Raw genomic sequence first — 14,330 nt, 5'->3', positions numbered from 1 at the left:
AAAAAAATTCCAGAAATTTCCAAAAAGCAAAACTTGAATTTCCCATGCCAGCAGCTATTTACATATCATTTACATTGTATTTATAGCTATTTACATTGTATTAGGTATTATAAGTAATCTAGAAATGATTTAAAATATATGTGTAGGTTATATGCAAATACTATGCCATTTTATATAAGGGACTTGAGCATCCATGGATTTTGGTATCTTCGAGCGTCCTGGAACCAATCCTCCACGGATTCTGAGAGACGACTGTACTTATACTAAGGTGATAGAACCTAGACCATCTTGGCTATCATCTGTAACAAGAATCCTGAGTAACTGCTCAAACTGTGAAACTTTCCATACTCCTGTTCTTTCAAGGAACATATGTGGCTCACTTCCAATCAAATAAAAACACTAACATACCAAACACAAAGAGAAAATCATTGGTTCCAAATCATTTAAAGAAGGCTCTATTTGTTAGACTGTTCAGATTAGGCATCTACTACTATCATTGCTTCTCTGTGGGTTAATGGTTTTATAACGCATTCACCAAACCAATGCATCCTACAGAGAGATACATGGCAGACTTGATACAACATAATTAATCCAAGTTCCAATGTTAGCCACCAAATCAGTTGTGCCTGGCAGTTACTATGGACCTTGGATAGTAGCACAGCACAGCATTAGATAACAAAGGGATAGAGAATATGATATATAACAGAGGAAAGAAGCCTGTGTGTTACCACAGTAAGTGTTTGTTCCTTTGTTTAAATATTCTTCATACCACACAAGGTTATAATGAAATACCAAAGTGGTATCACAATGCAAGCATCTTGATAAAATAATGATTCATTTCAATAGGCCATCAATAGAATGGCAAAAAAACAATCTGTGCATTAGTATTTGATCTGCCTCAAATAGAAGATACTACTGTAAATAATTCTAAACATAAGCACAATTTAGTGAATAAGGTAGGAGACTGGTAGACTTAAATTTTCAGATTCAATTTATAGCTGTTCACCAGTCACCTGCTGTTTTGACAAGTTACTTACCAACTTGTGCTGCCATTTCTCCGTAAATTTATCCCCTAAGATGAGGATAATTCTTGCAAATTGTGTCACAAGCATTTTGAAAGGAACCATGAGTTATTGTGTAATGCTCTTGAAATTCCTCAGATGTAGGGTCCTACACAAAGTAAAGTATTATTATACATCTCTCTAACAGTAGTCATCTGTTTGCATTATGATTTTTTTTCCCTACCCTCGACACTGTGATTCTTGGACACTAACCTTTCTCAAAGTAAAGCATCCAAAGCAAGCCTCCATTCCTGAACCAAGTAATTATTTTTTCAAGTCTTCATATCATCCACATCCTTCTCTTCCTTAAAAGGTATTATGAAAATTAGGAGTTATAAAACATAATGAGCTTCTTTGGTTCATTAAGGAATATATGGGATTATTTGAATTTTTTAATCCACTCTAATATGAATAATTTTATTTCCCACATATATTCATTTATTTTGCTATACTGCTTTTTAAATTTCAACTATATCTTAAGGAGTTCATTTATAGATTTATGTTTTATGAACAGAGAGAGCAGGTCAGAAAATGAAGAAGCAAGAAAGGCAAGCAAATTACTGCTATATGACCAAAATGTTTTTATTGGAATGATCAACAGTAGAAATTACCATTTTGGGCCACAAAAAACAGAATCAATGCTCATAATATTTTTATCTTCAGTAGAAGAGTTGAGCACAAGCTACAAAAAATTTTATCATACTATTTAAAACTTCATCTACTACTGGCTTTGCAATGAAGTCAGTCTTCAGTTCAAGAATAAAACATATATATTTGAATTTTTAGTTTGTGTTGATACAATATTACATCTGAAACTAGAATTCTCAACCTTCTTACACGGTTCCTAAAATGGCTTCTCTTTGAATTTATGCACAGGGAAGGGACTGGGGAGGGATTAAAAAAACATGATGTCATCATTGTATACGTTTAGTCATAAAATAGTAATTTTTAAGAGTTTTTTAAACCCTCAGAATTACATTAAAATAATGATGTAAACTAGTTTCCTCCTTGAATAAATATTCCTCTACCTTCTAAATATGGCAGGGGCAAAACTTTGTGGGATAAAGATAAAACCACAGGGTTTAGAGTGTTCTCTTAATATTTGCTACTCTAGTGGTTAAGCTCTTTTAACTTCAGTTTCCTCATCTGAAAAAGAGGGACCATAACACCTGCCCTAGCTAACAAGCAAGACTGTTGTGAGGATTAAATAAGATACATAATCTATTCAAAAGAACTTTGTACACCATAAAATGCTACTAAAACAGTCATTTTTAACAAACTGTATCACATTATTTGCAAATTATGGACATAAAATAGTTTAGCACTGTTTCTAACACAAAACAAATGGAAACAGGTGTGTAAAACATATATTTAGGTCCATGGACACCAAATTTTACCTATGGCTGGCTACACAGTGAGTAAATAATCTTATTAAGAAAAGTACACTTTCTAAATGTTATCTTAAAATTTCCAGAAGCAAATCTGGAAGTACAAAAATAAAACTAACAGTTTATTTAGGGGGACTGACCTAGCACTTTGAAGATTAAATATACTATTTACCTGTTAGCTACGAATTAAGGAAAAAATTGAGAGCCTCTAGATTTTAAAAGGTTTAAAAAAATTCCTATGAAGGAAAAATACATACATGAAAGTGAAATAGATGTTCACTTCTCTGGAAATAGTTCAGAAAGAGCTAGTAGTGACAGTAAGGATTATACATATACAAGAGAACGGAGATGAACATGGACGTAATCTGCACTCTTGGTATAATAAAGGAAATGAGTGAAATCTTCCCATGTGGTTACTAGAATGTCCAGAATGGAAACTTCTCCCAACAGGCCATAGGTCAAATCTATTTACTACACTGTAAGGCTGAGTCCTCCAGTAGGTTACCATGACTCTCAAGAATAGCTTATCCTTAATGAATGAGGCGACCTCTTTCTCTTTTACTCCTTAATATTCAGTATGCTTATAAAGCCAATCTCTATAAGAAAACAATTCTTAGCTTTCTGTTTGCTTTCTTCATGACACAAGTTTAAAGCTCTGATGAGGTGAACTATGTTTATTACATGGTCCTAAAATTCAACCAGACTCATTCTGTTACCCAAAGACTTCAAAAGCAATTAAATGAGAACTCTGTATCTTCTAATTCATTCCTCAAACTCACAAATTAAAAAAAAAAAAAAAAAAAAAAGGCTAGAAAAGGAGTATATTTAAATCATTAAGGAATTATTCCAAAGGGAAATAATTTTGGTTAAAGACATTATTACATTTTTCCACTCAATCCCCTTAAATCAAAACTGAGGTTAAAAGATTAAGTTCCTATCAGAGCAACTACCTCCCTTTGAACTTTTACTTTTTCCTACCTCTTTAACTAGGTACACTTCAATACATCATTGAATCTGGACTTCTAGCAATAAAAAGTTTTTCTCAGGATAAGGATTCTCTTCCATAAAGCTATTTCAGCTCTAGATTTATTTTCTTCTGGCTATTTATGTGACCAATCACTGAATTAAACTTAAGGCTTCAATTTCTCCCAGAAATCTTCAATTCTATCCCACAATGACATTTCCCATCATTTAAACTTCCCAGTCTCAAAATACATACCACATTATGTCAAATTTCAATTCTCTCTAGTTATTTCATTTACATATGCCTTAATGCCCAACCCAGGCTCTAAATTTTTCAAAGACAAAGTTTATGCCTTTCATTTTTCTATTCCATAGACTGTGATGTACTCTGGACAACAAGGCAATCCTAAAGAGGTATCAAAAATTAGGTAAACCCACCCTCCCAACTTTATATCACCAAATATTGCTTCCAGGATGAATCAACAGAGTGATATAAATGTCACAATGTAATCATCACAGTGTCAGCATGACCACAAAGAAGCCTCTTCTGGCTAGTTAAGTTTCTCAGAACCTCACCTATAGGGTTAAAAGCTGTTCCAGGCACTGTAATAATCATTATACTATTAGTGCACAGTGTCTACCACCCTTGTGTTGGACACAAAACAGATGTTTAATAACATTTAAAAAATGTAAATCTTAGTAAATTTCAGTAACTATATTGGCAATTTCTTTGTGCTAGCTTTGTACTTTCTACTTGCCCTGAAGCCTCTGACAAATTACTAAAGCAATACAGAGATATGTTCAGTTATTTCTGTGGGGCACGTTAAGTATAAGAATAGTAACAGCCCCAATACCATGAAAATCTCAACCTGAGGCAGCATTCCAAGCTAAGCAAAAAAGGTAAAGGATCCATCTGCCTCTGAAGCAGTGATAACAAATACATATCAATAAATTACCACTCATGTCTAACAACATGACAACCTCAATGCCTAAGATTATGAAAATCTGATAAGATTCCATAGAATATTCTTCATGAGGTAGAGTACAAGAAAACTACCATTTACCTTGAGTTTCACAATAATTAAACCTATTGTATTAAGCATCACTACTATTCATCCAAAAAAATTAAATTACAAATCAAGGCAGAAGAAAAGAGATTAAAACCCTATCAACGAAGGATGAAAACTACACCGTAATTTACAAGGTAGAAAAGTGAGGTTGGGCATGGTGGTGAGATGGTATGAAAAAAGAGTAACATACCTTAATTTAATACCTTAATATCTTATACTTACATTAACCTCTCAAAAGTAGCCTAACAATAGAAACCACTTAAATAATGACGTGGTAAAGAAAGATAACTGCCATAGAAAATACTGAGGTGCCATTATTGTTAAAGTTAAAAGAAACTGTAAATCAGTACAGCTGTAATCTTACCTGAATTTACCATCTTAAGAATTAACTTTTAGTTAACACAACTGAAAGTGAAATTCACATAACAATTTTTCTAAGTGTGGTAATATTTGACTTTAAAATATGTATATCCAGGAAAACAGAACATGAAATGTGACCAAATTCCTCAAAATTCTCATTATCCTACAAATTATTTTAAATTTGGTTCCGATGGCTACTACATAATCAGGACATCTCATAGACACAAAACTTTTAATAGCTAGTGTTATTACTTGACAGTAAGATACTAGGGAAATAAAAGATATTTCAAACTAAATGAAATCATGTATTTAAAATATAATAGGAAGAACAAGAGAATAATTAGGATTATATTTTTGGCAAGTAAGTGAAAGTAAAAAGCTTTCATCTTAATCTTCCCCCTTTCTGATATATGGTACACAACACAGTAAATTATGCATTTAAAATCTGCCCAGAAAAAAAAAATAAGAAGATAAAAAATAAAATCTGCCCAGGGTGGCTGAACAGTACTGACAAAAGAGGACCTACATACTGTATACCAATATACCAATATACTTAGTACCAAAGAAGATCTATACACTGCAGGGTGGTTTTCGATATTGTTTTACATCACCATAATTATGTTCTGAAACCACAGCTTCATACAATAAGGGTTTATAATAGCAGTAGTTTAAAAAAGAAACCACAAAATAATTAAAGTACTTAGAAGCATGCGAACTGCAAAGGATCTATTTAATGCCTGGTTTGCTTTCAAAGCTTGATAAAAAGAAAACATGGGTTTAGGACTAGAGAAATTGTTTGACATTTCAAACTTAAATGATATAATTATTAGAAATAGCAAACAAAAAATTTTCAACTTACCTGGTTTCTTTCTGGATTTTTCATGACCTAGCTGCCCTAGATCATTACATCCACATGTGTATACTGTTCCATCATCCAGAACAAATACAGTATGTCTGAGTCCACATCCTACATCTCGAACCTTTTTATTTATAAAAAAGTCACTTTTTCTGGGCTCTAGTACAATTTCTTCATCAATTCCACCCAAACCTAGCTGTCCAAAAGATGCATTTCCCCAGCACAACATGTTTGTAATTCTTTTGGTCTTCCAGTTTCAATAAAACACTCCCTTCTGAAACACTGGCAAGTTGGAGGTATCCCTATGTCTGAGAAGATAGAAAAAAAGTTAATATGACCTCAAAGGAAACAATGTATAACTGCTCTTTCAAGTGCTAGGCTACAATAATCACTATGTAGTAAACATGAAATTTATAATGTGTTACAGAAGTATCATTCAATTTCAAAAACCAATCAGTTGTTATTTTTTAAATTATCATACAGAAATGTTTAGGAAAAATACATCACTCCCCATGATTCTTTGCAAAATCTAAATATTAACTAGTTTTGACTTTCTGTTGCCTTATAATAGACTAATCAAATTGAAATATTAAGTATCCTGATGAAGTTAATCTTTTTTTTCCTTTTTGCTTTGAATAATTTCAGTGGGAGCAAGAAATACGACATTTATCCACTGCCCCCAAAATCAGATATATACTCAGTGAAAAATTTAGCCAACTAAAGAAACATAAAACCTTGCAATCTCCCTCAAGTCACAGAATAATTAGACTTTCTAACACCTACCTCCACATTAACAGAAAACTGAAGTTCTTATCTGTACTAGAAATAAAGCCAATAATGGAAACTTTGAGTTTCCCACAACTTAAAAGACTCTTCCAACTAACAGGCCCCAGATAAAATTACAGTTCTCTAGTTAAGCTTTGATCTTAAGAAAATCACCTCCAAAGATCATACTTTACAAATCAAAATATTAACACTCTGACCTCACTACTAATTTAATTTAAAAACTAAATCAGTGTACCTAATTATAATACAAAAGTATGCAGTTTAAAGATCAAGACTCTCCCCCAAAATTCAACATTTTCTATTTCGAGTGGGAACCATGACTGAAAAATATCTCCCCAAGGCGATCTACATCTATCTATACCCCTGAGATAATTATTTGAAGATGGAAAAAAAACTGCAAATAACTCTCGGCACTGCCGAGTTTTCAAGAATAGAAATGCGGACTGGGACACTAAGAGTATGGTGGCGAAATCTGTAGAACTTTCCAGTACGGTGACTGAATATTTCTTCGCTTATATAGACACGGATAACAAAGAGTCCACTTCATCTAAACCTACACAGATTTTTAGATACATCGCGTTACTAAATAACACAATTACAGGAAGTCAGCCTTATTCCCGTGTAGGTACCCACATTCCTTACACAGAACCTAAGAAGTTTCAAAATCCAACTTTCCTAAGTGCGGGCTAGCAAGTGCTGAAGCTGTCTCATTCCATCCATGACCCATCCATTAAGAAAAGTTTGATTTCATTCTTTTGGGGCATCAGAACCCGACAGTTCCCGAGAGTTCTGCACTGTCTTCCCGGTTTTTGTTTTGTTTTTTTAAGGACAGGACAGGACAACACCCCAAATTCCAACGCACGAGGTTTAATAATACTTTTCTTTAAAAAAGAGGGGTAATGGGAAAGGCGTCCTCTCGCCAGCAACAGGTAGGGGAAAGAGAAGCAGTTTATTCCCATCATTCCCTGAATATGCACTGAGATCAGCTGAGGGGGACCGGGAGAGAGAAATCATCGGCACACACCCAACCTCGCGGGCCGACCAGTCAACTACTGCAGCCGTCCGCTCGCAGCAGCCGCAGAGGCCAGCGGACGAGGCTCGGCACCTCGGCGGCCCTTGTCCCAGGGAGGCCCTTCCCCAGGGAGGTACGACATTCCAGCCCCCGGGCCAGGGGGCCCGACACTGCCCTCGTTCCGCCCCCCCACCCCCCGCCCGAGGAAACGCTGAGAAAGCACCCAGCGCCAGGCCGGCCTGTATCCGCCCAGCCCCCTCCCTAACGCCGTCACACGCCCCCAAACCCACCGGGGCAACGACTCACCCTGCCCCTCAAGGCAGGGGAAGCCCAGGGCGGCTGGGGGCGGCGCCTCCCGCAAGAGGGAGGCAGCGCAGCAGCTGAGACAGGTCTCCAGCTCCCGGACCCTCCTCCTTCAGCCAGTGGCTGCGAACACCAGAGCTCCTCCGGCGTCGGTGAAGCTGCTCCGCTGCTCACCTCTTCGGCTCCTGTGAAACTTTACCGGGTTCCTCAGAGAAAAGCAGCCGCCACTGCTCGCTAGCCCAGAGCCAGCCGTCAGCAACCCGGATGGAGCGGGAGGGGAAGGACAGGAGGCGAGCGAGGCGGAGAGCGCAAGGGGCGGGGAAGAGTTGGGGCAGAGACTGGGGAGGAGAAGGGAGAGGGGGAGGAGGCAACGCGGGGGAGGGGTCGGGGTCGGCGTCGGCCGGAAGTGAACGGCGGAGCACGCGCGCGGGCCCGCCCACTTCGCGGCCCGCGCGCCTGCGCCGGAATCCTCCCAGGGCACACCGACCCGGGCGCCTGCGCAGCGTGGTGCTTTGCGTAGCCGTAAGAGAAAAATGCGAAGCACAGAAGTTGGCATTTGCAAGATAAATGGAGGTGTTTGGTGTGTCTTGTCACAGCGTTTCAGCGTGCACTAGGGCCTTTTAGTGAAGGAAATCTCTTCCTTTTTTGGCTAGGTTGTCTTTTTGCCTATTGGTTCCAGTTTCTATTATTTTATTCCACCTTTATCCAAGGAGAATTTGAAGTAGCAGATAAAACATCACAAATACGGATATAAAGGTTGTTGAAGTCTTTTATTTTATCCCTTAGCCGCAACTAGAGCTATTCTGAGGATGCCAGATGTATTGCAGCAATGATGGAGCCTACTGTCATTAAATATCAACACCACCAGTTCAGGCTCCCGATAAAGTGTTGGCTGCCATCACTTTCTGCACTCTCCCTGGAAGATAAACTTATAACGCAGGGTCTCCTTCATTCAGAGAAAATTAAGTAATGTGTATGGCTAGAGTCCCTGTCTCACAAAAACAAACTCCGGATTTCCTAGGCCAGTCAAGGAGGAAAACTTGAAACAAGGCACTCTTGAAATTTTATGTCAGACTTTTCTAGTACCTTGACTTCAGAGTGAATGTTGAGAACCTAGAAAGAATTCCACAGTAAGCCATGTTTCTTTATCTCACTGAAAAATATATTTCAGATTGGAAAGTGTTTGTGCTAGAATATGTATGGGTTTTAGTTTCTTAGGGCTGCCATAACACTATACCACAAATTGGATGGCTTGAAACAACAGAAATTTATTGTCTCACAGTTATGGAGGCCAAAATCTGAAATCAAAGAGGCAGCAGGACTGGTTGTCTCTTGGGGTCTCAGAGAATCTTCTCCATACTTCTCTCCTAGCTTCTGGTGGCTGCTGACAATCCTTGGCATTCTTTGGCTTGTAGATGCACCACTCAAATCCCTGCCTCCATCTCCATATGGTGTTCTTCCCTGTGTTTCTGTGTCCAAATGTCCCTCTTATAAGGACACTAGTCATTAGATTAAGACCCACCCTAATCCATTGTGACCTCTTTTTAACTGGATTGCATCTACAAAGACCCTGTTTCCCAATAAGGTCACATTCTCAGGCACTGGAAGCTGGGACTTCAACCATCTCTTGGCAACCCCATTCAATCCACAACCTTATTTCTGTATATTACAGAAATAAGAATAAAAATGACAAGATACTTAAGCAAAAAAAGCATAATTTCAATATTAGGAGTGGTGATGTTGCCCATGAAACATACTTAATTCTTATTTTGATAGCTTCATTGCCCTTGTAGGGCTTTTGTTGTCTTTTAATCTTCAGGACTTGATGCCTCAGAATATATCATTAAAGGGGAAGTTATGGGATTTGGGTCTTTAAGATATGTAATCGATGCTGCAACAAATAAACACTAAAATATGAGTGTTAACATGATAAGAGTGTATTTTTTACCTTTTTAACATTCCAAGTGGGTGTTCCTAATGAGTCAAAACTAATTTCCAGGAACTTGGGGAGATGAGGGCACCAGGAGCTTCTTAAAACTTTTGTGTGGGAGGTGCCACATATCACATCTGCACATATAATGTTAGCTAGAACTACTACACCCCTAGATGCAAGGGGACTGGGAAACATAAACCCTGCTGAGTTCGCTGGTACTACTTTATACCATAGAAGAGAGAGCATGAATTAGTGGACAGCTATCTCTGCTACATGGATGCATCTCTCTCTAGAATATTTTTAAATATAGGTCTTGCTTGTAGAAAGTGGAAAAGACTTTTCTAGATGTTCCTTTTAACCTTATAAATCTATGAAACTGTGGTACAAGATCTCAGAAAATAGCCTGTGATTACCTTAAAAGTGAAACAAGTATAGCATCAGAAGTTTATTAGGATAATGTGAATTTGTTGTATAAAAGCAGCATGAGTAATTGATGATGAGTATGGCCTGTGGTGCTGGTTTGTCTGGATTCAGAGCCTGAGCCTACAGGCCACTCAGACCTCTGTCCTTCTCTCCTCCCAAAGACACCTATAGACATTTACTAATGGTCTGTTTTACAGAAAATTACTTCTCAGTCACAATTTCTATAAATGGGGGAAGTTAATAATCCATGCCTCACTGGGTTGTGAGGATTTAATAAGGTAACATGTACAGTGCCTTGAACATGGCCAGTATTTTGTAAATGTTAGCTTTATTATTGCTAACATTATCTCTCCTGAACTAACAAGTAGTAAGAGAACTTTTGGGAAAGCATTCCATATCACAAATGATGATATAATTTTTATTTAGAACAAAAGTAAAATATTTTTTACCTATCGTGTTATTTTCATTTAAAAAAATGCTCAGACTGTTGAGAGACCACTAAAACTAGATATTCATCCTGTCCCACTCTTTCCCCTGCTCCTTTCCATATAGCCATACTGCTTGTGCTGTACCCCACCTAACCTCCTTCATTCAAGTCTCTGCTCATGTCACCTCCCCAGTCTTCCCTGATCACCCTATCCAAAAAATTAGCCCCTCACTCTCAATAACTTATCCTGCTTTATTTTCTCTTATATCTGTTATCACTACCTGATATTTATTGTATAATACATAAATGTATAATATATTTATTATATTACATATGTTATATATAGATAAATTTAAAATAATTATGTTGGGACTTCCTGGTGGCACGGTGGTTAAGAATCTGCCTGCCAATGCAGGGGACACGGGTTCGAGCCATGGTCCGGGAAGATCCCACATGCTGCAGAGCAACTAAGCCCGTGCACCACAACTATTGAGCCTGCGCGCCCAGAGCCCGTGCTCTGCAACAAGAGAAGCCACCGCAATGAGAAGCCCACGCACCACAACGAAGCAACTAGAGAAAGCCTGTGCGCCGCTACTAGAGAAAGCCTGTGCACAGCAACAAAGACCCAACGCAGCCAAAAATAAAATAATAAATTTATAAAAAATTAAAAGATAAAATAATTATGTAAAATCTATATATATTATATAGGTAGATATATAAATGTTTGTCTTTTTCACTAGAAAGAAAACTCCATAAAGGCAGGGACTTTGTCTGTTTTCCTAAGTGCTCTGTTCCTTAATACCTTGAACAGTTCCTGGCCTATAGCATGTGCTCAAAAATTATTTATTGAATTAATTAATTAATGGTGCTGGCAACGTAAATTATTACAACCTTTTTATAAATAAATTTGGCAATATGTTTCAAGAGTCAGTAAATTTCATTTAACAATAGTTCATATTAATAGCAATAATTATTGTGAGACACTGCACAGAACTATTTACCTACATTATATCACTTCTGGACTCTGTCCTAAGGAAATACAAGGTGCATTCAACAAATCTTTATTAAGCACCTACTATGTGCCTCTTTCCCAATTCTGGTAGGTGAGAGAGATAAAAACAAAAAGGCAGGCAAATAAAACTGTGAACAAAGATGTTTATTGTTATATTATTTCTAAAAGCAAAAATTAAAAACAACATAAGTTCCAACAGTGGGGAAATGATATGTATGGCAAGGTTAATCCTTTTATTGTTAACTTTGAAAGGACAGGATGGGGAATTCTCTGGCAGTTCAGTGTTTCGGACTCTGTGCTTCCACTGCTGGGGGCCCAGGATCGATCCTTGGTCAGGGAACTAAGATCTCATAAGCCGTGAGGAATGGCAAAAAAAAAAAAAAAAAAAAGGAAGGGAGAAAGGACAGGATGGTATTGTCCGAAAGAATTTATCACCTATTGCCACCAAATTGTAGATTCCACCTTGAGTGGACAACAGGAAAAGCCCGTTTTATTTTATTTTACACACCCTTGCTTTCCAAGGTTGGAGCCTTCAATCAAGCAGTTGCATGGCCATGTTTTCTTCAGTCCCTCAGTGAGTCCCTCCATCTGGAGAATTCTGTCCTTTTAATCCCCTGTCTTATGGGCCCCATGGTCATCCCTTCTCATTGGTCAGCTCAGAATATACACATGGCAGTCAGATATTTTAAGATTCTTCAACAAATCTTTACTGAACACCTACTCTGTGCTGCCTTCCCGTTCTAGTAGTAGAGATAGGAAAAAACAAGTAGGCAGGCAAATAAAAGTATTCCAAATTGTAATAAATACTAAGGAAACAAACAAGAGATAGAGATGGAGAATAATAGAGTAAGTCCTTGAACAGAACGGACAGTGAAGTCCTCAGTGGAGGGGTTGCTATTAAAACTGAAACCAAAGAGAAGGATCAAGCCTTGTGAAGATAGGGATGAGAAAATATTCTAGGTGGAGGGAGAAACACGAAGCCCTTGAGGCAGGAAAGAACTTGGCATTTTCCAGGAACTGAAAGAAAATTAGTATAGATGGAGCACAAGGGTACAAGAAATGTTTGGTGATAGGCAGTCAGTAAGACCACATTAAGGAGTTTTACTCTAAGTACTGCTCAGGGGTTTTAAGCCAGGAGAGGAGGGCAATGATTATATTTGTTGAGAAAAAGATTACTCTTGTTGCTGAACTGCACAGTATTGCTGAATTACAGGAGGGTGAACATGGGCAGAGATAAATTATTTAGGAGGCTTTTATAATAATCCAAGTGGGAGATAATAGCGGTGGGGACTAAGGTGGTTGTGATGGAGATAAAGTAAAGAAGGTAGATTTAAAACATACTTTGGGAATAGAATTAACAGAGTTGTGATGGATGGTTTGTAGGGGAGCAGAGAATGGGAGGAGTGCTGGGCCACTGGTAGTTTTCTGACTTGAGGACATTTACCAAGATGAGGATAGCTGCTGAGGGAAGAAGGAGAAGGACAGGTTTTGACTAGGAGAAATGAAGTGGTCTGTTTTTTAAGTTTGAAAAATCAAGAGTGTGTTTCTGTATTAGTTTGGTACGGCTGCCATACCAAAATACCACAGACTGGGTGGCTTAAACAACAGAAATTGATTTTCTCACAGTTCCGGAGGCTAGAAGTCAGACATCAAGGTGTTGGCAGGTTTGGTTTCTTCTGAGGCATCTCTCCTTGACTTACAGATGGCTACCTCCTCGCTGGGTGTTCCTATGGCCATTCCTCCCTCTGTGCATTCTCTCTGCCCTAGTCTCTTCTTCTTATAGAGACACCAGGTGTACTGGGTTGGGGCCCACTCATTTTACCTTAATTACCACTTTAAAGCTCCATCTCCAAATACAGTCATATTCTGAGGTACTGGAGATTGGGACTTAAGCATGTGAATTTGGCAGGGGGACACAATTCAGCCCATAACAATTTTTTTCTTCCTTTTGAACTGCATCATAAAAAGTCCTTTTTCTGTTATCCTACAGGGTATGGGCCTAGCCCAGAAGTGAGTGAGATAGGAGAAAGAATTCTCTTCTGCCACATAAATGAGAAAGCACAGAAAAAAAATTCCCCCTCTTTTTAATAGATGCAAGCAAAACAATTTTATTCATAATATTACATGTTATGATATATGCCACTTAACAACATAAAGAATAATAATTCTGGATATTTATTATAGAATCCTTCTCAACTTTCATTCTCACATTTATACTAATCTCATTTCCTGCTCTAAATTTACATTCTGACTCCAATTTTCTTCTCAGTATCCCAGCGTGAAACAGTAGTAATGATCATATTATAAATACCTGAAATATTTTTTAAATGCTCTCTTTTTATAACTCTCTATAATTTCTTTGTGTTTGTTTTCCATCCCCTAATTACAGGAATTCAGCTCGCATTCAAACAGGCATAAGCCTGAAAAAAATCACATGTAATGTGGCCATTGACCAGTATGTGGGGATGTGTCCATGCCTTTGAAATTACAGTGTGATTATTCCAGTTACTATACTTTCTAAACAGAGAAAGTGCTCAGAATGACTATGGTGTTTGTTGTTGTTGTTTTCTTTTGTTTTTGCGGGGGGAGGGTTGGCAGAAAAAAAAAAGTTGTCTTTAAAAACAAAGTCTTAACTGTATGATAAACTATGCTTTAAAATTAATTTTATCCCACAGCAATCACAAGATGAGAATTCTGCAAGTTCTAATTAATAATGAGCATCACCAAAGAAATATG

The 14,330-nt window shown here is 37.7% G+C and overlaps 1 protein-coding gene across 8 annotated transcripts in view; it reads right to left on the bottom strand.

The window, feature by feature from the left end:
• The window catches only part of HERC4 (HECT and RLD domain containing E3 ubiquitin protein ligase 4), a 131,182-nt gene extending 123,104 nt beyond the window's left edge, over positions 1 to 8,078 (bottom strand). For 5 of the 8 annotated variants that reach the window (XM_061197753.1, XM_061197783.1, XM_061197791.1 and 2 more), the window contains exons 1-2: positions 7,787 to 8,078; positions 5,702 to 6,006 (exon numbers count right to left, since the gene is read on the bottom strand). In XM_061197753.1, the coding sequence (XP_061053736.1) occupies positions 5,702 to 5,927 (226 nt within the window). In that variant the 5' untranslated portion in view covers positions 5,928 to 6,006; positions 7,787 to 8,078. Of the gene's footprint in view, positions 1 to 1,037; positions 1,171 to 1,274; positions 1,312 to 5,701; positions 6,007 to 7,786 lie in introns of those variants that run through there. The other 3 variants (XM_061197767.1, XM_061197759.1, XM_061197776.1) reach the window with 3 other exon arrangements.
• Positions 8,079 to 14,330: the final 6,252 nt, after the last annotated feature.

The sequence above is a fragment of the Eubalaena glacialis genome, chromosome 1, assembly GCF_028564815.1.
Source record: "Eubalaena glacialis isolate mEubGla1 chromosome 1, mEubGla1.1.hap2.+ XY, whole genome shotgun sequence".
In the NCBI taxonomy this organism is placed as follows: Eukaryota; Metazoa; Chordata; class Mammalia; order Artiodactyla; family Balaenidae; genus Eubalaena; species Eubalaena glacialis.
Note: the sequence above shows the minus strand (reverse complement) of the source record. Positions and strands in the feature narration are given on the sequence as shown.